Raw genomic sequence first — 20,204 nt, forward strand, 5'->3', positions numbered from 1 at the left:
GAAAAATATTCCAAAGTTGGTGGTTACCTACACAAGTGTTCCAGGAAATATACCTGTTCAGATCACTATTATCTCTGGAGAAATCATTTCAAAATATTTTTTTTTTAACTAAATGAAACATCGGGCTCAAGTTATCAAAGAAATACATTTTTCTTTATATCTAATTAAGAATACAAATTCTTCACTACCCGACCTCAAAATTCCTTTACCTAGTTCTGATGTAGAGAGACTATATCTCAAGCTATGAGGTCAAGACTTAATGAACTCAGACAGAAGCAGTGATGTCGTGTGTAGGTTCAAACTGTAAACACTGACTGTACAAATATCAAGCCTTGGAATATAATGCAATAAAACACTAGTATAAGGGATATTAAATAATTATAAGAAATATTTTATAATTATTTTCATATTTTAATTGTAAAATTAAATAATAGTTTGTAATTTATCGCAAAGTTGTATTATTAGCACGTATTAAAGTGTGCTTAAGGACTTGCCGCACCACCACAACAAGCGGACCTCACGTGTGACAACCTTCATGTGAGACACAACAAATTCACTATATTTTGACTTGTAAGTTCGTTTTAATCTTGAGTATGATGTTGGATAAAAGTATTTATAACTTAAACAGGGACAATTACTAAACTACTGTCTTTTAGTTTGAGAAAATACACATAGGTGAGGAAATAGTGTCTCCCCACTTGGATTATTCCCTTCTGGGTGATCGACTGTTTTATGTTATTTTTTAGCCATACCACTAAGACAGGTTAGCTTAGTGAAACACATAAAAAAACTGGGTAAATTTTTGCAAGTGGACAACGGTGGATTTTTTGTTGAGCAACACGTTGCTCAACAACCAAAAAGCACCTAAACTACGGTCCGACTAATTACCCAAATGTACCCAAATATAGCCGGAATGAAGTCAAATAATGGTCCTAGATGAATAAATCGGACTGCCAATCACTTCTCGACTAGTATTTGGTGTCAGAAAGTCACAAACAATTGGAAAACTTACTTTAATCTGAGTTAATAGATCGCGTGCATGTACCGACGGAGCGAGGAATTACCCAAATGTACCCAAATGTAGCCGCAATGAAGTCAAATGATGGTCGTACAAGCGTAATTCGGGCTGTGAATCACTTCACGATTATTATTTGGTGTCATAAAGTAAAAAAAAAATTGGTAAACTTAATTTAATCTGAGTTGTGTTGGGTTAGGTTAGGTTAGATTAGGTACATGCACTTGATCTATTAACTCAGATTAAATTAAGTTTACCAACTTTTTGTGACTTCGTGACACCAAATACTAGTCGAGGTTAGGTTAGGTTAGGTTAGGTACATGCACTCGATCTTTTAACTCAGATTAAATTAAGTTTACCAATTTTTTGTGACTTTGTGACACCAAATACTAGTCGAGAAGTGATTGGCAGTCCGATTTATTCATCTAGGACCATTATTTGACTTCATTGCGACTACATTTGGGTACATTTGGGTAATTCCTCGCTATGTCGGTACATGCACGCGATCTATTAACTCAGATTAAAGTAAGTTTTCCAATTTTTTGTGACTTTCTGACACCAAATACTAGTCGAGAAGTGATTGGCAGTCCGATTTATTCATCTAGGACCATTATTTGACTTCATTCCGGCTATATTTGGCTACATTTGGGTACATTTGGGTAATTAGTCGGACCCCCTAAACTAACCTAACATATCTAACATAACAACGAAACGTAACGTAACTTAACCTGTTGTGTTAGGTTCGTTGGTTGTCTGCTTGTAAAAAAAAAAAAAAAAAATGTAAAAAACAGTTGTCCAAGAGGAATCTAGTGTCTGGATCAATGGTAACTTTACCCTAGGGGTAATTTCCAAGGGTACTGTCTTTATTTTGAATATCTTATGCATAATTCTGTATGCCATCTAAATGTGCTTCGACTAGATACCGGTATCTACATGTACTCTCTGACTGTAAGAGTGGGGCTGTGTAACCAGTGGGGTTCCCCAGGAGTCAGTACTGGGCCCACTCTTGTTCGTAATCTACAAAAACGATCTAGATACTGGGATCAGCAGTGACATAAGCAAGTTTGCGGATGACACCAAAATTGGGCGGGAGAGTAATTCAGGGCAGGATGCAAATGCACTACAGGAGGATTTAAATAAACTACAGGAGTGGTCAGAAAAATGGCAAATGAAATTCAACACCAGCAAGTGCAGCATACTTAATATTGGAAGAACAAATACTGTCAATGTATACAGCCTTAACAACATCAACCTAGAGAAGTCGACTTGTGAAAGAGACTTAGGGGTACTTGTAAGTCTGGACCTACGGCCTAGAAAACAGTGCGTAAATGTTTCAAAAAAAGGCAAACAGAGTACAGTATTGGGTTTTATATCTAGAAGTGTAAGTAATAAGAGTGCAGAGGTCTTATTGCAACTATATCTTGCGCTAGTCAGGCCGCACCTCGATTATGCGGTTCAGTTCTGGTGCCCTTATTATAGAATGGATATCAGAGTCGGTGCAGCGATGAATGATGAAAATGATTCCGGGACTTAGAAACCTTCCATATCAAGATAGGTTAAAGAAACTAAACTTGCATTCCCTAGAAAGACAAAGAGTGCGGGGAGATATGATAGAAGTATTTATGTGGGAGAAAGGAATCATTAAAGGAGATACATGTATAGATAAAGTTCTTATAATATCCGAGCAGGATAGGACTCGGAGCAACGGATTTAAGTTGGATAAGTTTAGGTTTAGGAGGGAGATAGGAAGGAACTGGTTCACAAATAGGGTGGTGGACGAGTGGAACAAGCTTAGTAACTTTGTAGTAAGTACTGCAATGCTGGAAAGTTATAAAAGGAGGCTAGATAGATTCATGGATGATAGAGAGTGGTAATAACTCTCGACAGGAGCTGCCATGCTCAGGCCAACCTGCCTATTGCAGACCCCTTATGTTCTTATTCGTATGTCAGTAATTTTTTTTTAACATGTACTGTTAGCTGTTATGCTATCACCATCAGCTAGCCTGTGTGCCTTACATGGGGAGCAGGGTTGGTGTCAGATATTATGCTGTCATCACTGCAATTTATTACACTTAATGAACATACTGTACACACTGGAAAAAATATTCAGTCAATGGTTTGATATTTTTACTTCTAGATGGTAAACAAAGGGGGATATTGACATGTTTTCTTGATGGGGTCGTTCGTTGCCAAGTTACATTCCAGAACATTTCATTTCCCTCCCCCACCTCCAATATTTTCTCTGAATTTGAAAAAAATAAAAATAAAAATAAAAAAAATAAAAAAATCTAAAAAATAGCTAGAGTACTTTTCACATGAACCTTCCTTTACTGACACTGAGCTGTAACTGGGAGGGAGAGTGTGATTTGTTAATAACCCTTGTTAGAACTGGTCTTACTGATTATCTATTTGGCTTTCAGGTGGACGACTACAATGTCAAAAGCACGTCTGTTTGTTGGAGGACTGAATGAGAAGGTGGACAGAGATGCACTAGGGTCAAGATTGTCGCATTATGGGTCTGTGTCTGGCATTGAAATTAAGGAGAAAACTGATTTTGATGGAAATGTAGTGTTTAGATTTTCCTATGTTAACCTAGAGGCACCACAGTCCCAGATTGAGGAATGTAAGTAAACTTGTTTCTGTAGCATCTGTCCCTTGCTCATCAAATATTTTTCACTCAATCACATATTTTTCTTCGTCATTAATGTCTAGTTATATATTATGTTTCTACTTTTTACCTACATCAGCCAAATTTCCTTAAAAAAAAAAGAGTAAAACTTAGGTGTTTAGCAAATCAGTTTCTAAAAATTTACCCTGACTAGATTGATTTTAAATTTTTTTTTGTTTGCTTGCAGGTATAAACCATCTAAATGGAGCCTCATGGCAAGGTTCTCGCCTCAGAGTGGAGATTGCAAAAGAAAGTTTCCTGGATCGCCTCAACAGAGAGAGAGCGGCCTCACAACAACAACCACCTACACATTCAGAAAAGATAGACAAACTACCGGTAGTATCAACTGTCAAGTCTCCAAAAGCAGTGAAAGAAAATGATGGGGAAACAGATAGTAAGAGACCACAAAAAGATTCTGAGGCAGAGGACAACACACATCTGGATAAAAAGAAGAAAAAGAAAAAAGAAAAAAGTTTAAATAATGGAAGTATTGAAGATGAAACATCAGTGACTGAATACGTAGGGAAGATGAGTGAAAGCTCGAGAGAGAAAAAGAAGAAGAGAGAACGTGAAGAAGAAAGTTTTGAAACTGAACCACCAGCTATAGCAGAATATAAGTCAAAAAAGAAAAATAAATCTGAAGAGAAAATGATGTCAAGCTTTAAGAAGTTTAGCTCTGTATGGGCCGACTCAGACTCTGAGAACACTGATGACGGGGAAGCAGATGGTGTACATGTTGGTGATGTTATGGGTAATGGTGGTGATCAAGGCATCCACACTAACCAGAAACCTGCCAAGGTATCATCAGTAATGTCAGCCACAGTGCACAAGACACCAAAGAGCAAAAAAGTGAGCTGTTTTCAATCTTTTCTTTGCCTGAAGAATGCATTGACAGTAAATAGGAAACTGAAACATGATTAGAAAAAATACTTAAATATTGCTTCCCTTATATGGAAGATATGTAATTCTGGTAACTTTTTCTTTCTTTTTAATTATTGTTGTTAATAATGAAATTGTGAACATTTACAATAAGTTTTTGCTCCAGATTAATGGTGTAGGAGACGATAATGACAGTGATGCTACAATTGATGATGATGATGATGCAGATATTGTGCAAGATTTTAGTGACGTCAGAGATGAGCAACAAGCACAGTTAAAGATTCTGGCTAATTTAGAGGGCCCAGGCAGAGGTTCCACTAAATCAAAGTAAGTCTTCAACAATTTCTTCTCAATTCCATTTTCATGATCATGGAAACATTTACAGAATAAATATTATATTTTTATGTCTGACTTTGAAATTATAGCCAAGGGTCCTGGATTGTAAACCCTAGTTATCCTTTCAAATTCATAGATGGGACTACAGGTTGCTCCTGTGTATACAAGCAGGCAGGTTCATTAGTTGTGTTCGGAAATGCGTGTTATAAAATGGGATTTTAGAATCAGTCACGCATTGATAATTTTCTTGTGAGGGAAAATATTTTTGTAGTTATCAACTTTCTAGATTTTAAAAATAGTTATAAGAAATATATGTTCACTGTTTTGCAGGATTGAAGGATCTGCACCAGCAATTAAGCCTATCACAAGATATGACCCGACACTGACTAGCCACCAGCAGTTTAGAATATCTGTACAGCCATCATCACAGAAGCAGGAGGTGAGAATATTTTGTATAATATTAATATTAAATCCTCTTAGCACTATTCAATGGGATTTAATAATTTCTGTAACTTGTCTCAGAAATGAATAAAATTGTCTTATGGTATATCACATGCTCCATTATGTTCAGTTGTTGAATTTAGTAGAATTCTTTATGGGATTTGAAAGCCAACTGACTGGAACGTGTTTGTTCAGTGTGATTACAGTACCGTAATTAGGTAATTTTCATAGTGACTCGTCCTGTATTATGGAAGACTGATTTACCCATCCCTATCAAATTAGCCTTTTACTACTGGGGTTTAGTCGAAGGCCATTTACTCTAGGTAATACATTGTCCCAGAAAGGATTTTCAGGGCACACCCTTCTACTGTACAGTATTTATCATTGCTCTTGTCGACTTGCACAGAGTTGTTTGCCGACATACTGTACTCTTGCAGTGGGATCTTTCTTGTTTGATATTCAGTATACTGTACTGTATAATATACAGTATATATGCTGTAGTATTCTATGAATAAATGTGGAGTATTATGTGATGTATTGATATTTACTGAATTTGAGTGTAAGGTTGATTATTGTGAATTTCAGGAATTACTGTACTGTAGTCAGATGATTAGGATGTATTGAGCGTGAGTGAAAACAAGTTTGGAAACTGATGGTTTATGTTGCCACAAGTCCTGGTTGTGACAATACACAGATGCTGGGTTTAAGTTTATTTTGTCCTGAGCTGCTGGATGGCTTCTTTTACCTAAAGAATACAGTGTAATTATTTATAGCTTCCAAATATATATCATCCTTCCAGAAGAATTTAACTAACTTTGCACACATACCTTGCCACCAACCAAAAATGTAAGTACAGTATAAATTTTCAGCAGGATTTATCCAGTGGTATCCTACCTTCGTTTTGATACAGTAAAATTTACACATGTACAGTACTGTACTTCGAAATGGAAGCCATGGTCATTTAATTCCAATCTTTTGCTTCCCGTTCCCTCAATATATCCACACCACCTTAGCAAACCTATACTGTACCTTATATTGTAGAAATGTTGAATTGCTGTATCTGATTCAAACTGTCAGGTGAAAGGAAGTGAGAAGTCGGATCCAAGTGGGGAGAGCAAGTATGTGAAGGTAGCTAAAGATCTCACCTTTGGTCAAAGTTCTTCAGGATTCAGCTTACTGGCACAATTTTCTGAACAAAGGAAAGAAAGTAAGTTAATAGAATTACTGTATCTCACTTTTTTTTACTCATACCAGTTTAATTTTACAATTACACCAGTACATTTTTACATTTACACCGTTATATTTTTACACTTAAACCAATAGTTTTTTGCATTTACGCCTGTATATTTCACTTCCATCAGAATGTATTTTACAAGATTTTAACATAATAATCTTTAAATAAATTAATTCATTGGAATATATACAGCATGGGTAATCTATTGAAACTGTCTTTAAAAAGTAAGTGTTAAGTGTAGGAAGTTTCCATCTGCATTTACAAGGAATATATGTATAACTGACCAGAACTTGTGTAAGGTTCATAAACAGAAAATAACCTCTATAGAATTTGTAATGGTAGTTTTTTTTCTCTAGACATAGTTGATGCCATTAGTAGCTCATTAATCACTAGCTCTTCTGGGGGTTGGAATAGGGATGCCTGATTCCATTTATGTATCGCGAATCTTGGTTGATTTCAGATACTGTGTACTGTTAGTTATGTAGTTTGAGGACAGTCAGAATTATTAAAAGCAGTAAATATTTTTAGAATTCCAAACCAATATATGAAAATAATATTTGAATTGTGTCATTGATTTTAGCAAGAGAGGAGATCGAGAGTGAGGAAGAAGTGATTGCACCTATAGTTGCACCATCTAAACTCATCACTGCACAACAACACACAAAGAAAAAACCATTCTTCATACAACCCTATGATGAAAAGATTGAAGGTTTGTTGATGGAACTTATAAGATCTCATAATATAATATAACTATTACTTGTCATGTGCCTTTCACATGGTATTGCATACAACATGTATACTGTATTAATTTTGCAAAGTTGTTACTTTTAAAACTTAACAGTTTATGATGTTATGTAACCTGCTGAGAATAAGGTTGCTTGACTTGGAATTCATAATTCAAGTGGATTTATGGTTTTTGGTGTCTATAATACCAATAATTACACTAACTTCAACTTATTATAGTTATAGATATTTTTGGCAGCTTAATAGGCAGTTTGTATTCTCATTACAGAGTACTAATTTCAACATTCTTTACATTGTTGCGGTTTGCTTGAGGCAGTTGCAACATATGGTCAGTGACTGGCCCTTAGGGTAGTGGCATATGCATTCTAATTCATGGGGTGGCGTGTTAAGAAAAGTTATGTACGATAAATGGGATTTCAAGTACTGTACAGTGTTCAAAACTGTGTATAACATCATGCTAGATATATATTAAGTGTTTGATGAAAAGCAATGTGATTACTTGGTAATAATGACAAAACTTTTTAGATATAAGTTAAGGGTAGGATCAGAAGTATGGTGATTATTAAATATTTATGATATGCCTTACCAAAATAAGTTGTTACAAGACAGTTGCTTAGTTACTATGGTGAATCCTTAAAGACTGTACTGTGTATAGATTTCACTCAACAAAGATAATGGAACAAGCAATGATGATTATTAAACTTTAGTACATGTACGGTACTGTACCTTTCTATGCATTGAGAATATTGATTAAGTCTTTAAGTCTTGAATTACTGAAATACTTTAGTTTGAGGTATCTTACTGAATACTATACCTAAAAAAATGCAGATGTCACCAAATAGATATATGTGTGTGCTTGCATAGTCATATTATATTCCTCACATAGCTACTTGGTAACTGGTTATTTCATATATGTTTGTATATTTGATATTGACCTTCCAATTTTATAAACCTGTCATTCACATCCATATACACTTTTCATTTGCAGCTGCTATAAGCTGGATGGTTCAGTCACTCACCGAGGAAGTTCGTAGTGAGTTCGCGGAAGTTCAACCTCAGCTTAGGCATTTGTACAAGACTCGGGCAGTTAGGGCGAATAAAGAAAAAAGAAAATTAAGCTCTCGTAGTCATCAAATGTTGAAGAGGAAGAGAGGCACAGGAAGTAGAAATCCTTATCGTGATGAAAGATGGAGAGAGAGAGGTTTGAAGAAATAGCTTTTTTGTACAGTATCTGTACAGAGTTAATAAACTATTAGTAATGTAAATCACTGTTTATTGATACAAATTGATTTGTTTATTGCAGAATATCTGGGCTTCGTTTGTAAAGAAATGAAAATCGCAATAAATAATGTTTTTTACTGGATAAGTTAGTCTAATTTTTAGGGAAATCCTTTTTATCTATTTAGTGTAAGCAATTTTATGTAAAGGAAAATATGTCATATAGGAACATTTTGAAACAATTTTGGTCACCTCACATCTTCAGAAAGTTTGTACCACTGTGAGATCCTAATGAGATATTTGTTAGAATCGTAAGGAATGCAAGGAAGACCTTAGTACAGTACACTGTAGTTCATTAGCAGATTAATTTGAGAAGACACTAAAATGGGCACTGAACCAAAATCCTGGAGGAAAGCTAATGTAATACTGTCAAGTACAGTACTGAACTAATTCTGAAATTGGGAATGATTCACTAATCTCAAATTATTGTCAAGTTTAACAGGAAGTACAGGTATTGGAAAATTAATGGAAACAATTGTTGCATATTTAATGTGTGGGTGTGTTTCAGTTTTTTTATGTATGGATATGTTTATGTATACAGTATGCATTCATGTTATATGTATGTTATATATACAGTGTATATGTGTAAGTAAATTTTGTAAATGCTGTATGTGTATACAGTATTCATGTATACTGTACAAGCATTTTGTGCATGAGTGTGTGGTGTAAGTGTACGGTATATGGGTATAAACATTAGCATAGAGATAAATATAACAACACTGATTTAAAGATGATTGTAGAAATAGAAAATACTGTAACACAATATTATTGTCAGTAGCTCTGGGGCATAAAATCCTCTTCATCTTTTTATTCAAAATTATGAAGAAATATTTCCTGTGTTATCAATGAGGAAGGAAGTTGTGAGATGCTTGGGTATAAATTCAGGCATTACCTAATTCCTTCTCAGTCATCTGTCGTATACGAGGTGACTTACACTTTCAGAAACTAAGGAAGATACATCACACCCGACTGGCTTAAAAGCTGACGAGTGGAAAGATAAAGTATACAGCAGTTGTTGTCTATTGTATGACTTATTGCAGGTTATATGCTCTAAGATTTTCATTGTTTGAACACACAAATATGCTCAAAACAACCCTGCTTACAACAGCATCCCCACTGTGTATGTATAAGGTAAAATTACTTGAATATTTCTTGATTCTAAAACCAAATTCATGAAGTTCCTTTGTGTTCTTATGAAATGTGGGAATTATCAACTTATTCCTTGTTTATATATAATAGGATGAAATTGTGAAAACTGGGACTCATTTTACCAGTTTAACCCGTGACTTACAGGACGAGTAACCTACCTTGAGTGGTCATCATCAGGTAGGCTATAAAGAAATGCTGTACCTGCATGTCATGTCTGTACACCTGCTGTAAAGGCTTAGTGCATTAGTGTGATGCCTTGTAATTAAGTTTCATTGCCCAGTGAGCAGCGCCTGTAATTGTCGTCATGAACTATATAAAGTACCCCAACTTGTGACTTTTAAATTCTTACATTAGATAAATCATTCTTAATACATATAGTTAATGACACATTAAGCAATTGTATGAGTACCAATATTTTGACAGTCTGAAATAGAATTCTTTTTTATATATATACAGTACAGTATTTTCTTCGGATAGAGCAACTAGTATCATAAAGTGAGACCTCTATTTAATGGAATATATTGAGAGGAAAGTCCATTCAATTAAGGGTCAGTTAGATGTGAAACTTCTATCTAATGGATTACATGGTAAGAGAAATCTTTTTATTGAATTTTCACTGCACCTGTGTGTACTATTAATCCTCTTTGTTGAATCCAAAATAAAGGTACCTGTATCAAATAAATCCAAAACAGAACTTTAAGGTTGTATTATAAATTAGTAAATAATATATGCACTGTACAAGTTATAAATAAATGGAAATTAAAAGATACATCTGCTGCTAAGAGAACATTTTGAGGTGTCTTGTGTAAAATGGAGAAAGCTAAATGTGCATGAAATGAGGGAACTCGGCTCAAATTTTTGTTAGATGCTTAGAACTGTGTTATTGAAGTGCATTATGATTCCAGTGTGGAATATCTTGTACTAAATCTCCACCATACTATTGTTGATCCACTTCAGCTTTGTTATTTTTACCCTCTTGTAAATATTTGATAATATTCTTCTTTGAATCAAATAATCAGGTAGTTTGTTGAAATGCAAATAAATAAATTATAGAACATCTGAAGATTAGCCCCAACACATTTCACCTGATGAATGAACACTCTAGCATTACCCGAGAGGTGGGTTAGGTTAGTGTTTGGGTGAAATAAGCTTGAGTGTTTATTTTCAGGTGATCCAAAATTATGGAGTTGAATATGTGTTATGATTGTTTTTCCACAGGTGACGGTCGTGGAAGACAATGCAGATATCACGGTTGTTGTACTTGATATTGCTGTGCACCACTTGGCCCCTCCTGACCAAACAACATGATTTAAGTAAGTTGTTGCTTACTGGTGTCAGTAAATATAGATATTATTGTACTGTACAGTACTCTACTACTGTACTTTACTGTACTGTATTATTATTATTAGTAGTAGTAGTAGTAGTAGTATTAGTATTGTGATCATTATTACTGTACTGTATTATTATTATTATTATTATTATTATTATTATTATTGTTTAAACAAGTTTATCTTCTAGTTACATGCTGTTTATCATTTAAACATAGGACTAAAAGATAGCTTTTGGGAGAATGAGTACTTTAATATTTCCTTGTTTTCAGTTAATCCCTTATGTACCGAGGATTTTCTGTATCCCTATGCACCGAGGACTTAGTATACAGTGTACTATACCCACTTGAAAATAATGACAATATAGTTTGATAGCATCTCCTCATCACATATCTGAGTCACATCTTATAGTTGTCAGAAGGTATTTAGCTCCTGTCTCCAAGTTTTGAGGCATTAGTTCTATACTTTCTTTTTATATGGTGTTACTGAGGCAGAGTTTTATGAGGAGATGTTTATGGTGGGAGGATGCAAAGATGTGACAGGAAGGAAGAGTTCCGGGAAACTTCGAGATAAGAATTACCAGTAGTTTTCCCTGATAATTATCTTTCACTTTTGGTGTTATTATAATGTCTTACTGTACTGCACTTCAGTAACAAGGTTTTCATGACTGGTGTTGTCATAAAATGGAACAAGATTTTTAACTAATCTCATTTTAAACTGCTAAGAATTAATGTTTTACTTATTATAATGTGACATGTCTTAATCTCAGCATGCCAGAAGTTTGGGTAATCATGTACCCTTACTGTTCTGGCCAATTTTTTTTAAATTTGGGTATTGTTCAAAATGTCAAAATAGTGAAGGCACTCCTCATCACACTGAGTAAATATTTAAAGTCATAGATTTGAATTTTAGTAATTCTTGTTCAACTGACACTTGGAAAAAGTCCATTTGTTGTGGAACACTGAACTACTCATCTTCTGTACTTTTTATGCTGATTTTTGGTATTACTCTGATTATCTGGAAGTGCTAAAGTAGTTACAATATACTGTATATGTTACCTAGTAATGAGAAAAAAGATGTTTTTGGCTATAGCCACATGTACCCCCTCACTATGCTACTGGGTTAGAAACACTATAGTATGATCTTATGTCTTGTTACTGTGGTATAAGTCTCACCTGCTTATTCTTCACCATCAGAGAAGTCTTGTGTACAAGATATCAACATCACTGACGGCAATGCCACCCATCCATATTTCAAATACAAGCTACATGTCTTAAATGACTCTGAGTGTTCTCTAGGTAAGTTAAGCTGTTTGTGTGTGCGTGCATGCGTGCGTGTGTGTGTTACATTTTTCATTAAGATCTGCTTTATTTCTTCTTTAAGAATTCAGTTCCTTGAAACACCTTCAAGCAACGAGTGCACTGCCGGCCACACTGCCTCTTTATATACCCCCCAAAAAAATTGCTTTGTATTCAGTCACATTCAGTGTCCTGTGTCTGTTTCCACACAGCCCCTCATGGTTCGTCAGGGCTATGGGAACAACTTTTATCATTCATTCATACATCTGTGTGTAAACATATTGAGTCTGCACATAACTAGAGTTCTACAGTATTGATTCATTTTAAAGAAACATTGTACATGAATTCTTTATAATGTAATGTACACTACATAGTTAATGGCCCTCACTAATTTTGTTCTCCACTGATGAGTCTACTTAATTATTGCTCTTGTGGTTGCCTTATTTTATCTACCAATTCACTATGTAATAATGAATAGAGCATTTCATTTGCATTGTTATCATTTCTTGGTTCATGTTGCAGAGAAGAAGAAATGGATCGGGAAACTGGTGAAATGTACGGATGAAGATGAAGAGCTGGCAAGGATTGAAATAACAGAGGTAATAATTCATTAGCCTGGATTACAATTATTTAACCTAGCCTAACATAACCTCACCTAAACTAAACTAACATGACCTATCCTAAATTAAACTAACTGAAACTAACATAACCTACGGTAACTTAATCTAACTTAATAACCTAACCTAATTTAAATTGACTGAAGCTAACCTATGCTAACCTAATTTACTCTAAACTAGCATGACCTAACCTAGATTAAACAAACTGAAATTAACCTAACCTAAAGTAAGGTAACCTATCCTAATCTAAATTAAATGCAGCCATCCTAATTAACTTAAAACAATCATAACTAATCTAAACAAGACTAAACCAATCTAACACACCATAGCATAAATGATTCTAACCTAACCTGGTCTAAACTTTAAAACACTGTGATGGTAACTGAAGTGAAACAGTTTATTTAGCTAGAATAACACATATACAATATAAAGTGAACCACAGCAACAAGAACAATATTGACTTGGCTGAACTTTTCCAATGCTGCAGCTCACTTGAAAGACACTTGATCAATACTGTACATTTATCTAAAGAAAATTTGTAAAGAACATTAGATTATACTGTAATCTGGACTATGATAACTTACAATGTGTTAATAAATACATTTTGATCTACTACTACTTTTTATTGTCGTCTTATTAGGTAATTTGACAAACAACAATATTGCTTCTTTTTTCCTTTTCTCTCACTTAACACTCCTTGACACATGCCAGTCTTATGTAACAATTTTAGAAATACTGTATAATGTATTTTCACTCTTGTTTATATACAGTTTAATTTAATTTAATCTAGTCATTCCATGTACAGTGTTTTTGTTATCTTGAGGATTGCTTTCATGTTTATACAGTATATAATTGTATTTCATCACATCTTGTTTTCTCTATACTTGATCTGCTTGGTTGCTAGACTGCCTTAGTTATCACTTATCCATTGTGTTTTTCAGCTTGAGGGGTATGTGTGTCCTATTAAGACCTGCCAGAGGTTGAAAGTGGAACACGCACTGTCAAGGAATATTTCGGCCTTGGATGATGATATCAGTCCCATGGTTTATTTTGTGTTTTTCAAGTATGTTTCATATTGTATTTTGTCACTACTGGGGTCTTGTGTGTTATACTTTAATTATTTCCCTCTGCTGGTGATGTATTATGGGGTGTGGCAGCTGAGTGGATACAATGCTTGCGTCCTGTCTTTAGGGTCACTGGTTAGTTCGAGGGCAATATGGATTGATGTTGATGCCCCTGAAATCAACCAAAATGAAATGAGGGGGTCTATTTCTCAAACTATTTTTACCAAATTATTTTAGTCATTTTTAAGTATTAGTTAGGAAAAAAGATGTACAGTATTTGGATATCATTAAAAAAACACACACATATTGTTTAGCAGTTTATAAGAATACTGTATGTGATCAGTGGTTTTTTTTTTTTTTTTTATCACCTGAAGATTGTCCCCAGCTTATTTCACCTTGAGATTAACTACCCTAATGCTTACCTAATCTAACCAAATCCCCCAGGAAGCATTCGGGTGAAATAAGCTGGGAGCTAGTCTTTAGGTTGTCCCTGTATTTTAGTTTCTGCTTAACTACAGAAGTGAGGATAATTAAGGTCTGGCCTTTCAGTACCACAGGTATGCAACTTACCATTAGTCAAGATGAACGTATAAGGTCTTGGCAGTTGAGAATATGTGAGTGTGTCTTGGAGGATAACTGCAAAAAAGGCCTGTGTAATGTTAAGAAGAAAATGGATAGTATAGGGAACAATACCTTCCTGGAAGTGAAAGAAGATTTCCTCCCTGACAAGTGTTACTACTTCGAGGTGAGCACCAACATGTTTTATGTTATGTTTAATGAATTACTGAGACCTTACCTCAGCATGTGTACAATATTATTAATTCTTTTGGTCTCTTACTCTCTCTCTCACTTCAACTTTTTGCATCTCAACAATTCTTTTTAAAGTCTTCAATATCTCTCCTGTTGAGTGAGAACAGTGTATCAGGTAAGTTTCAGGAAGCTACAGTGTATAGTACTGTATAACAGAATGACCTACACGTTGGAAGAACTTTTATGCAATAAGAGATTTTGGAAGAAAGTTCTTAAATTACTTTATTGAAAGAAAATTAGTGATCCTGATGGTAGAGGGAGAGAAGCACCTTCCTTTAGACATACATCACCAATTTAGTCTTATAATTTGTCATTTTTTGTTCAGTATACACTGTATATTATAACCAGTGTGTCAAATCAGGCAACCTGTAAAATACCCAGGAAAATGATCCATTTCAAATTGTGTTTAGGTTAGATTGGGCTATTCAGCTAGGTATCTGAAAGGTTGCCTGATTTGACACGCTGGTTGTAACATATGTACCTACAAAGAGTACTGAAAATATGTGTATGAAGACCATTATAAGTCAAGGCACAGAAATATATACAAACAGCAACATTAACTTAAACAGGAGGGAATATTACTTGACTTGAGTATGGACTACCTTAGTGTACATGCTTGAAGAAATTAGAAAGATATAAAGCTTTACAATTTCTAAACTTCATAATCGATTAGAAGACACAGGTAAGTTAAGTAGATAATTTAGTGAGGCAAAATGAAGTGTTTTATCCCAGTTTGATTTAGTGTTGTATCTGGCACATTTTGTGTGGAGTAACTTATTTAACCCTTATCAGCTTAATCTGTTTGTAACTTCAAATATTTTCTCAAAGATACTTCCAAATAGTCACAGTGACTGCCCTCTGCTGACTGGGGGGGGTTTCACACACCCTTCAGGTTGTCATCCTCGTGGCCCTGCCTCTACTTCTCCACAGGAGCACAAGCAAGTCTTCTATCAAGTAAGGTTTAGTGTGTACAGAATTGCACTTTGTTTTCTGACGTATCTAAATGCTACAGTCATGTGTATAGTTGTACAGTATGACAATTTTCTTTAGTCCATGGCTGTTATTCTCTTGTTCTTCCATCCAATGGCCGGGGTGTCAAGTGTACTTCACGTGTTCTTAGTGGTGGCGGGAGTGACTGCAGTAGTAGTAGTAATAGTAGCAGTGGTTGTCGTCAAGAAGTGGTGGCGTGTGATCCTTGCTACAAGTGAGTAACCTCCTCTCATTCTTTTACATGAGCATGTGCATATACCTATGAGCATACACCTAAATACATGCATAAGTATACAGTACAAATAAACACACACATGGCATGAATAAATTTTGCACTCACACAATAATTAACACATCTCCAGGAACTGAAGAAAAATATACTCTAAGGAGGGAGGGAGTAGGCAAGAAGTCCTCAGTGCTGGTGATGTACTCCCCTGATAACCTCGTCCACCTTAATACTGTATCCCAGTTCATCGTGCACCTCAGAAAACATCTTCGTTGCAAGGTAAATAATAATTACCTTTAGTCATTATGAGAGGGACACGTATATATAGTAGACAGGTGTTGTACAGAGTTGTTTTGAAGTTTATGAAATAGGCAGAGTGGGTAATTTGATGTTTATAGAGAGAAGATAAATATGCTGTAGATTGTTCCTGAATCATATTTCTTTTTTTCCAGGTGTACGACATCTTTGAGAAGGAGGATACTGAGAAAATGGCAGACCCTAATTGGTGGCTGTTGGAGAAGATGTCTGCTAAGTTCTCCATGAAGGTGGTGTTGGTTTTGTCAGAGGGAGTGACACAGCTGCTCCAGACACTGCTGGATGGTCAAGAGCTTATGGACATCAATGATTCTCAAAGAAACTCAGGTTGATATTTTGCTTCACCTTAAGATTAACCATCCTAATGCTAACTTAATCTAACATAACCTTGTCTAACCTAAACTAACGTAATGTATCCTAACCTAACACTACCTTAACTTAATCTAATACAGTATATATCCTAACTTACTTGGCCGAACATAACCTACTGCTAGCCTAACCTAATCAAACCTATCCAAAGCCTTCCAGGTAGCACTGAGGTGTTTGATTATCAGGTGAAATAAGCTGGGAGGCGAATCTTCAAGTGATTCTATTTTAGTACAATGCAGTACACCTGTTTCTATGTACCGAACTTCAACCATCCTTAAATTTTACATGTTTCTGCATATAATATATTATGATTATTTATGAATATCTAGAAAAAAAAATTACCTAAAATGTAAACAACAGGAGTCAGGACATAATGTTATATTGCTTGAATATTGACGCCTCACATAAATGCAATATTCAAGCGTTCAATGTTCCAACAGCAGAGAGAAGCACCTTTACTGACATTGACCTCAACAATGCTAAGTTCTTGACAGCAGGACTCAAACGTTTACTAAATCAAGACTTTGTACACAATTACAGTCGGCTGTTTGTGGTCAGGTGAGCTACAGAATTATTTACCTGTATCACAAATCTTAAGGAAGGGAATTTTATTTTTTTTAAAACCACAACTAAATTCCATTTTGTTTTAATGCATTGTTGTACTATTTGCATTTACTGGTCATCCTCACCTTCACATGATGGGAGAATATTGCCTACGTATACGTATAACTTACTTTTCTGTAGTATTGGCGAGGTGGAAACAATGAGGGATAGCGCCATCAACCTTTTGGTTCACAGTCGACGCTACAGACTACCCGAACACTGGAGTCACCTGGTCGATGCTCTCTCAGGGTACTGTACAATGTTACAGTATGTTATCTATATCTATACAGTACATAAAAAAGAAATAGCACAGATTTAAAATGTGTGTAGTAAATCCTTGTTATTCATGGGGGTTAGGTTCCAAGAAATGGCTCTGTAAATAATGCACTGTACTGTACTATATATAAAACTGGTCCTGATAAGTAGATATTGATCTTCCTTTTTTTCATTTTTAATGAATCCCTTTGAACTTTTTTTATAAGTTCAGCCAAGTAACCATATTTTGATCCTTCTGCACTGTACAAGCCATTGATTATATATTGTAATTTTATTACTGTACCGCGATTCAATAACAATGTTAGTACTGTACAGTAATTGTGCTAGTCCATCAATCAATACAAAAATATGTGAGATAAAACTTACTGTATATACAAGTCATTTTACCTGTGCTGGATGCTTCTCGATATAGGTGTGAGTTTGAGTAATTATTGCTTCTCTGTTCCCATTCCAGACCTGAAGATGGAGTTCAATTATCAGACATTTGAGTTTGGTGCCATGGCTTAGAAAAGTTTATGCAAGTCTTCCAAGATTTCTGTCTATATTAAATTGTCTTTATAGAACTGTCTTCCTGTATCGGATATTATAGAATACACTCCACAGGATTTTCTTCACTGAATGGATGCTATAGAATTTTTTGTGAGGATTTTCTGCCATGGGATTGTCTTGGAAGGTTGGGTATTATTGGCCTTATATACCTCATATGATTTTCTTCACCTGCCTGTTTATTTATTTATCTATTTATATAATTTATTTATTATTATACACGTATAAGGAATTTCTTAATAGGAATGTTAATTGGAGATGCCACTTTAAATATTTATATGATTTTAATCAACTCATAGGCAACCCCATACACATGGGGGAGGACTGTGTTACTTAGCCTATCTTTACTGAATTCTCTTCAAAGACTAACATATCAGGATATTTTGGACTATCTTCTTAGGATTATAGGAAGTACTCATCTAATCTCAGCACTTCCTCTGATAAATCAAATGATGCTATCAAGATCTACTGCCAACATGAATGAACAAGGCACCTTTGTGATTGTCAATGGCACTCACGATGCACTGTCTCTGTAGGTGAGGAAGGAGTTTACAGGATGTGATTCTCAAAAGCACTCATGATGCATATACAATTTTCATAACTAAACAAAATGCCTATGAGAATCTAAGAATCCTCATTTTTCTGTAGTCCACTGTAGTAATCCAATCTATATTGATTTAACATTTATAAAGACTGAAGAAGAAACGGATGTTCTCAGTATGAGTCATGATCCACTACTGCTATAATTAAGGTAGATATTGTACTATTGCTGCTACACAAATGATTCTATGACAGTTTACTTCCTCTCCTCATGATTGTTAAACTGTTATGTGAACTTAAGAAATAAGTGTTCAGTAGTCTTTGTGTACAACACGATGCAGTCTGATAAGGTTACATTATTTCTCAGCGATGTGTATATTGGTGTAGTATTGAAATATCTGTATCTACCTATATTATTTTTCCTTCCTGTAATTGTATTTCCACCTGTAATGGTGTTTCTGTACCTGTATCTAAATTGTTTTCTCTGTACCTGCACTTGTATCTGTACAGTATTTGTAATGTTATAAGTACTGTACCTGTATTTGTAATGATTGTGTACCTGCACCTGTAAATGTGTCCGTACCTGTATTAGTATCTGCACCTGTAAATGTGTCCGTACCTGTATTTGTATCTGCACCTGTAAAGTTTCCATTTGTAACTTGTATCCAGTGTCTTAATTACCAAACACACCTTTTACATTGTCACACCTGATAAAAAAAAAGAGAAAATAAATAGAAATGATGAGAGGAACAAAAACAAGAAACAAAACTACAAAAGTGAAGAAATGACACCACCTTTATTTTGTTGGGATGAAAGAGAGAAATAGGTCATTTATGAATCATCTTCGGTTGTGATTTTAAAACCACGCGTAGACTTGGAGACGATAAGAATAAGAAAACAAAGAAATTATTGTTTTAACCTGTTTATTTATTACCGGTAGTGATTCCTGTCGTTTGTCTACTTTTATTTATTAGTTATTAAAGAAAGACAAAACACGATATATTGGATCACATGAATATTAGTCCCCTAGCTTATTTCACCTGATGATTCAACACCCTAATTTAATGTGACCTTAACCTAGCCACTAGGTACGATTCAAGCTATGATAGACTTGTATAATTGAGAAATTTCGTTTTGCAGTAGTGACTGATCTGAAGAACCTTTGAGAGTAGAGGATGGATGACAAGTAGTGGTGGAGGATAGCAGAACGGACAGAGCAGTTTGTGACACTCCACCATGTGAGAGATGAATTGTAATGTAGAATGATTTTTCTTCACTTGTTTTTGGCTGTTATAATACAAAAGCATCAAACAAGTGAAGAAAAAACATATTACATTTTAGTCCAATTCTCGCCTCATCACTGTACTCCAGGATTGAGTCATTGTACTCAGGGGGTTAACTTATTGTACTCAAAGGGTTAAAATACATTCTTTCGGTTTATTCATTATATTCAAGGAATCCAATCATCATACTCAAAG

The 20,204-nt window shown here is 34.9% G+C and overlaps 2 protein-coding genes across 5 annotated transcripts; both read left to right on the forward strand.

Annotated features, from left to right (window-relative positions):
- The first annotated feature begins 495 nt into the window (after positions 1 to 495).
- Positions 496 to 8,680, forward strand: LOC121868347 (probable RNA-binding protein CG14230). Its single transcript, XM_042368855.1, has 8 exons — positions 496 to 537; positions 3,436 to 3,638; positions 3,871 to 4,532; positions 4,729 to 4,889; positions 5,229 to 5,337; positions 6,417 to 6,546; positions 7,154 to 7,282; positions 8,306 to 8,680. Coding segments are annotated over exons 1-8 (1,623 nt in total). The 5' UTR covers positions 496 to 535; the 3' UTR covers positions 8,533 to 8,680.
- A 123-nt stretch (positions 8,681 to 8,803) lies between these two features.
- On the forward strand, positions 8,804 to 19,388 carry LOC121868348. Of its 4 annotated transcripts, none has more exons than XM_042368856.1 (9): positions 8,804 to 9,726; positions 10,963 to 11,057; positions 12,269 to 12,370; positions 12,893 to 12,969; positions 13,929 to 14,050; positions 14,601 to 14,796; positions 15,690 to 15,815; positions 15,962 to 16,065; positions 16,214 to 16,351. In XM_042368856.1, exons 2-9 carry the CDS (start codon positions 10,982 to 10,984, stop codon positions 16,218 to 16,220), a joined length of 810 nt encoding a protein of 269 aa, XP_042224790.1. In that variant the 5' UTR covers positions 8,804 to 9,726; positions 10,963 to 10,981; the 3' UTR covers positions 16,221 to 16,351. The 4 variants fall into 4 exon arrangements, with proteins under 4 accessions (XP_042224790.1, XP_042224791.1, XP_042224792.1 ...); XM_042368857.1 differs by having other exon boundaries at positions 8,804 to 9,596; XM_042368860.1 differs by lacking the exons at positions 8,804 to 9,726; positions 10,963 to 11,057; positions 12,269 to 12,370; positions 12,893 to 12,969; positions 13,929 to 14,050 and adding exons at positions 16,530 to 16,719; positions 17,202 to 17,319; positions 17,506 to 17,613; positions 18,095 to 19,388 and having other exon boundaries at positions 14,447 to 16,065; positions 16,214 to 16,356.
- Positions 19,389 to 20,204: the final 816 nt, after the last annotated feature.

This window comes from Homarus americanus, unplaced genomic scaffold (assembly GCF_018991925.1).
Source record: "Homarus americanus isolate GMGI-L3 unplaced genomic scaffold, GMGI_Hamer_2.0 scaffold19318, whole genome shotgun sequence".
Taxonomy (NCBI): domain Eukaryota; kingdom Metazoa; phylum Arthropoda; class Malacostraca; order Decapoda; family Nephropidae; genus Homarus; species Homarus americanus.

What these genes read in the sequence shown, in the direction of transcription:
- LOC121868347 (XM_042368855.1), top strand. An exon ending in AGAGGTTCCACTAAATCAAA is followed by an intron (nt 4,890 to 5,228) that starts GTAAGTCTTCAA and finishes ACTGTTTTGCAG; the next exon opens with GATTGAAGGATCTGCACCAG. An exon ending in CATCATCACAGAAGCAGGAG is followed by an intron (nt 5,338 to 6,416) that starts GTGAGAATATTT and finishes TCAAACTGTCAG; the next exon opens with GTGAAAGGAAGTGAGAAGTC.
- LOC121868348 (XM_042368856.1), top strand. Translation starts at nt 10,982, where the DNA reads ATGCAGATATCACGGTTGTTGTACTTGATATTGCTGTGCACCACTTGG. An exon ending in GACCAAACAACATGATTTAA is followed by an intron (nt 11,058 to 12,268) that starts GTAAGTTGTTGC and finishes CTTCACCATCAG; the next exon opens with AGAAGTCTTGTGTACAAGAT. An exon ending in ACAAGTGTTACTACTTCGAG is followed by an intron (nt 14,797 to 15,689) that starts GTGAGCACCAAC and finishes ATTTTCTCAAAG; the next exon opens with ATACTTCCAAATAGTCACAG.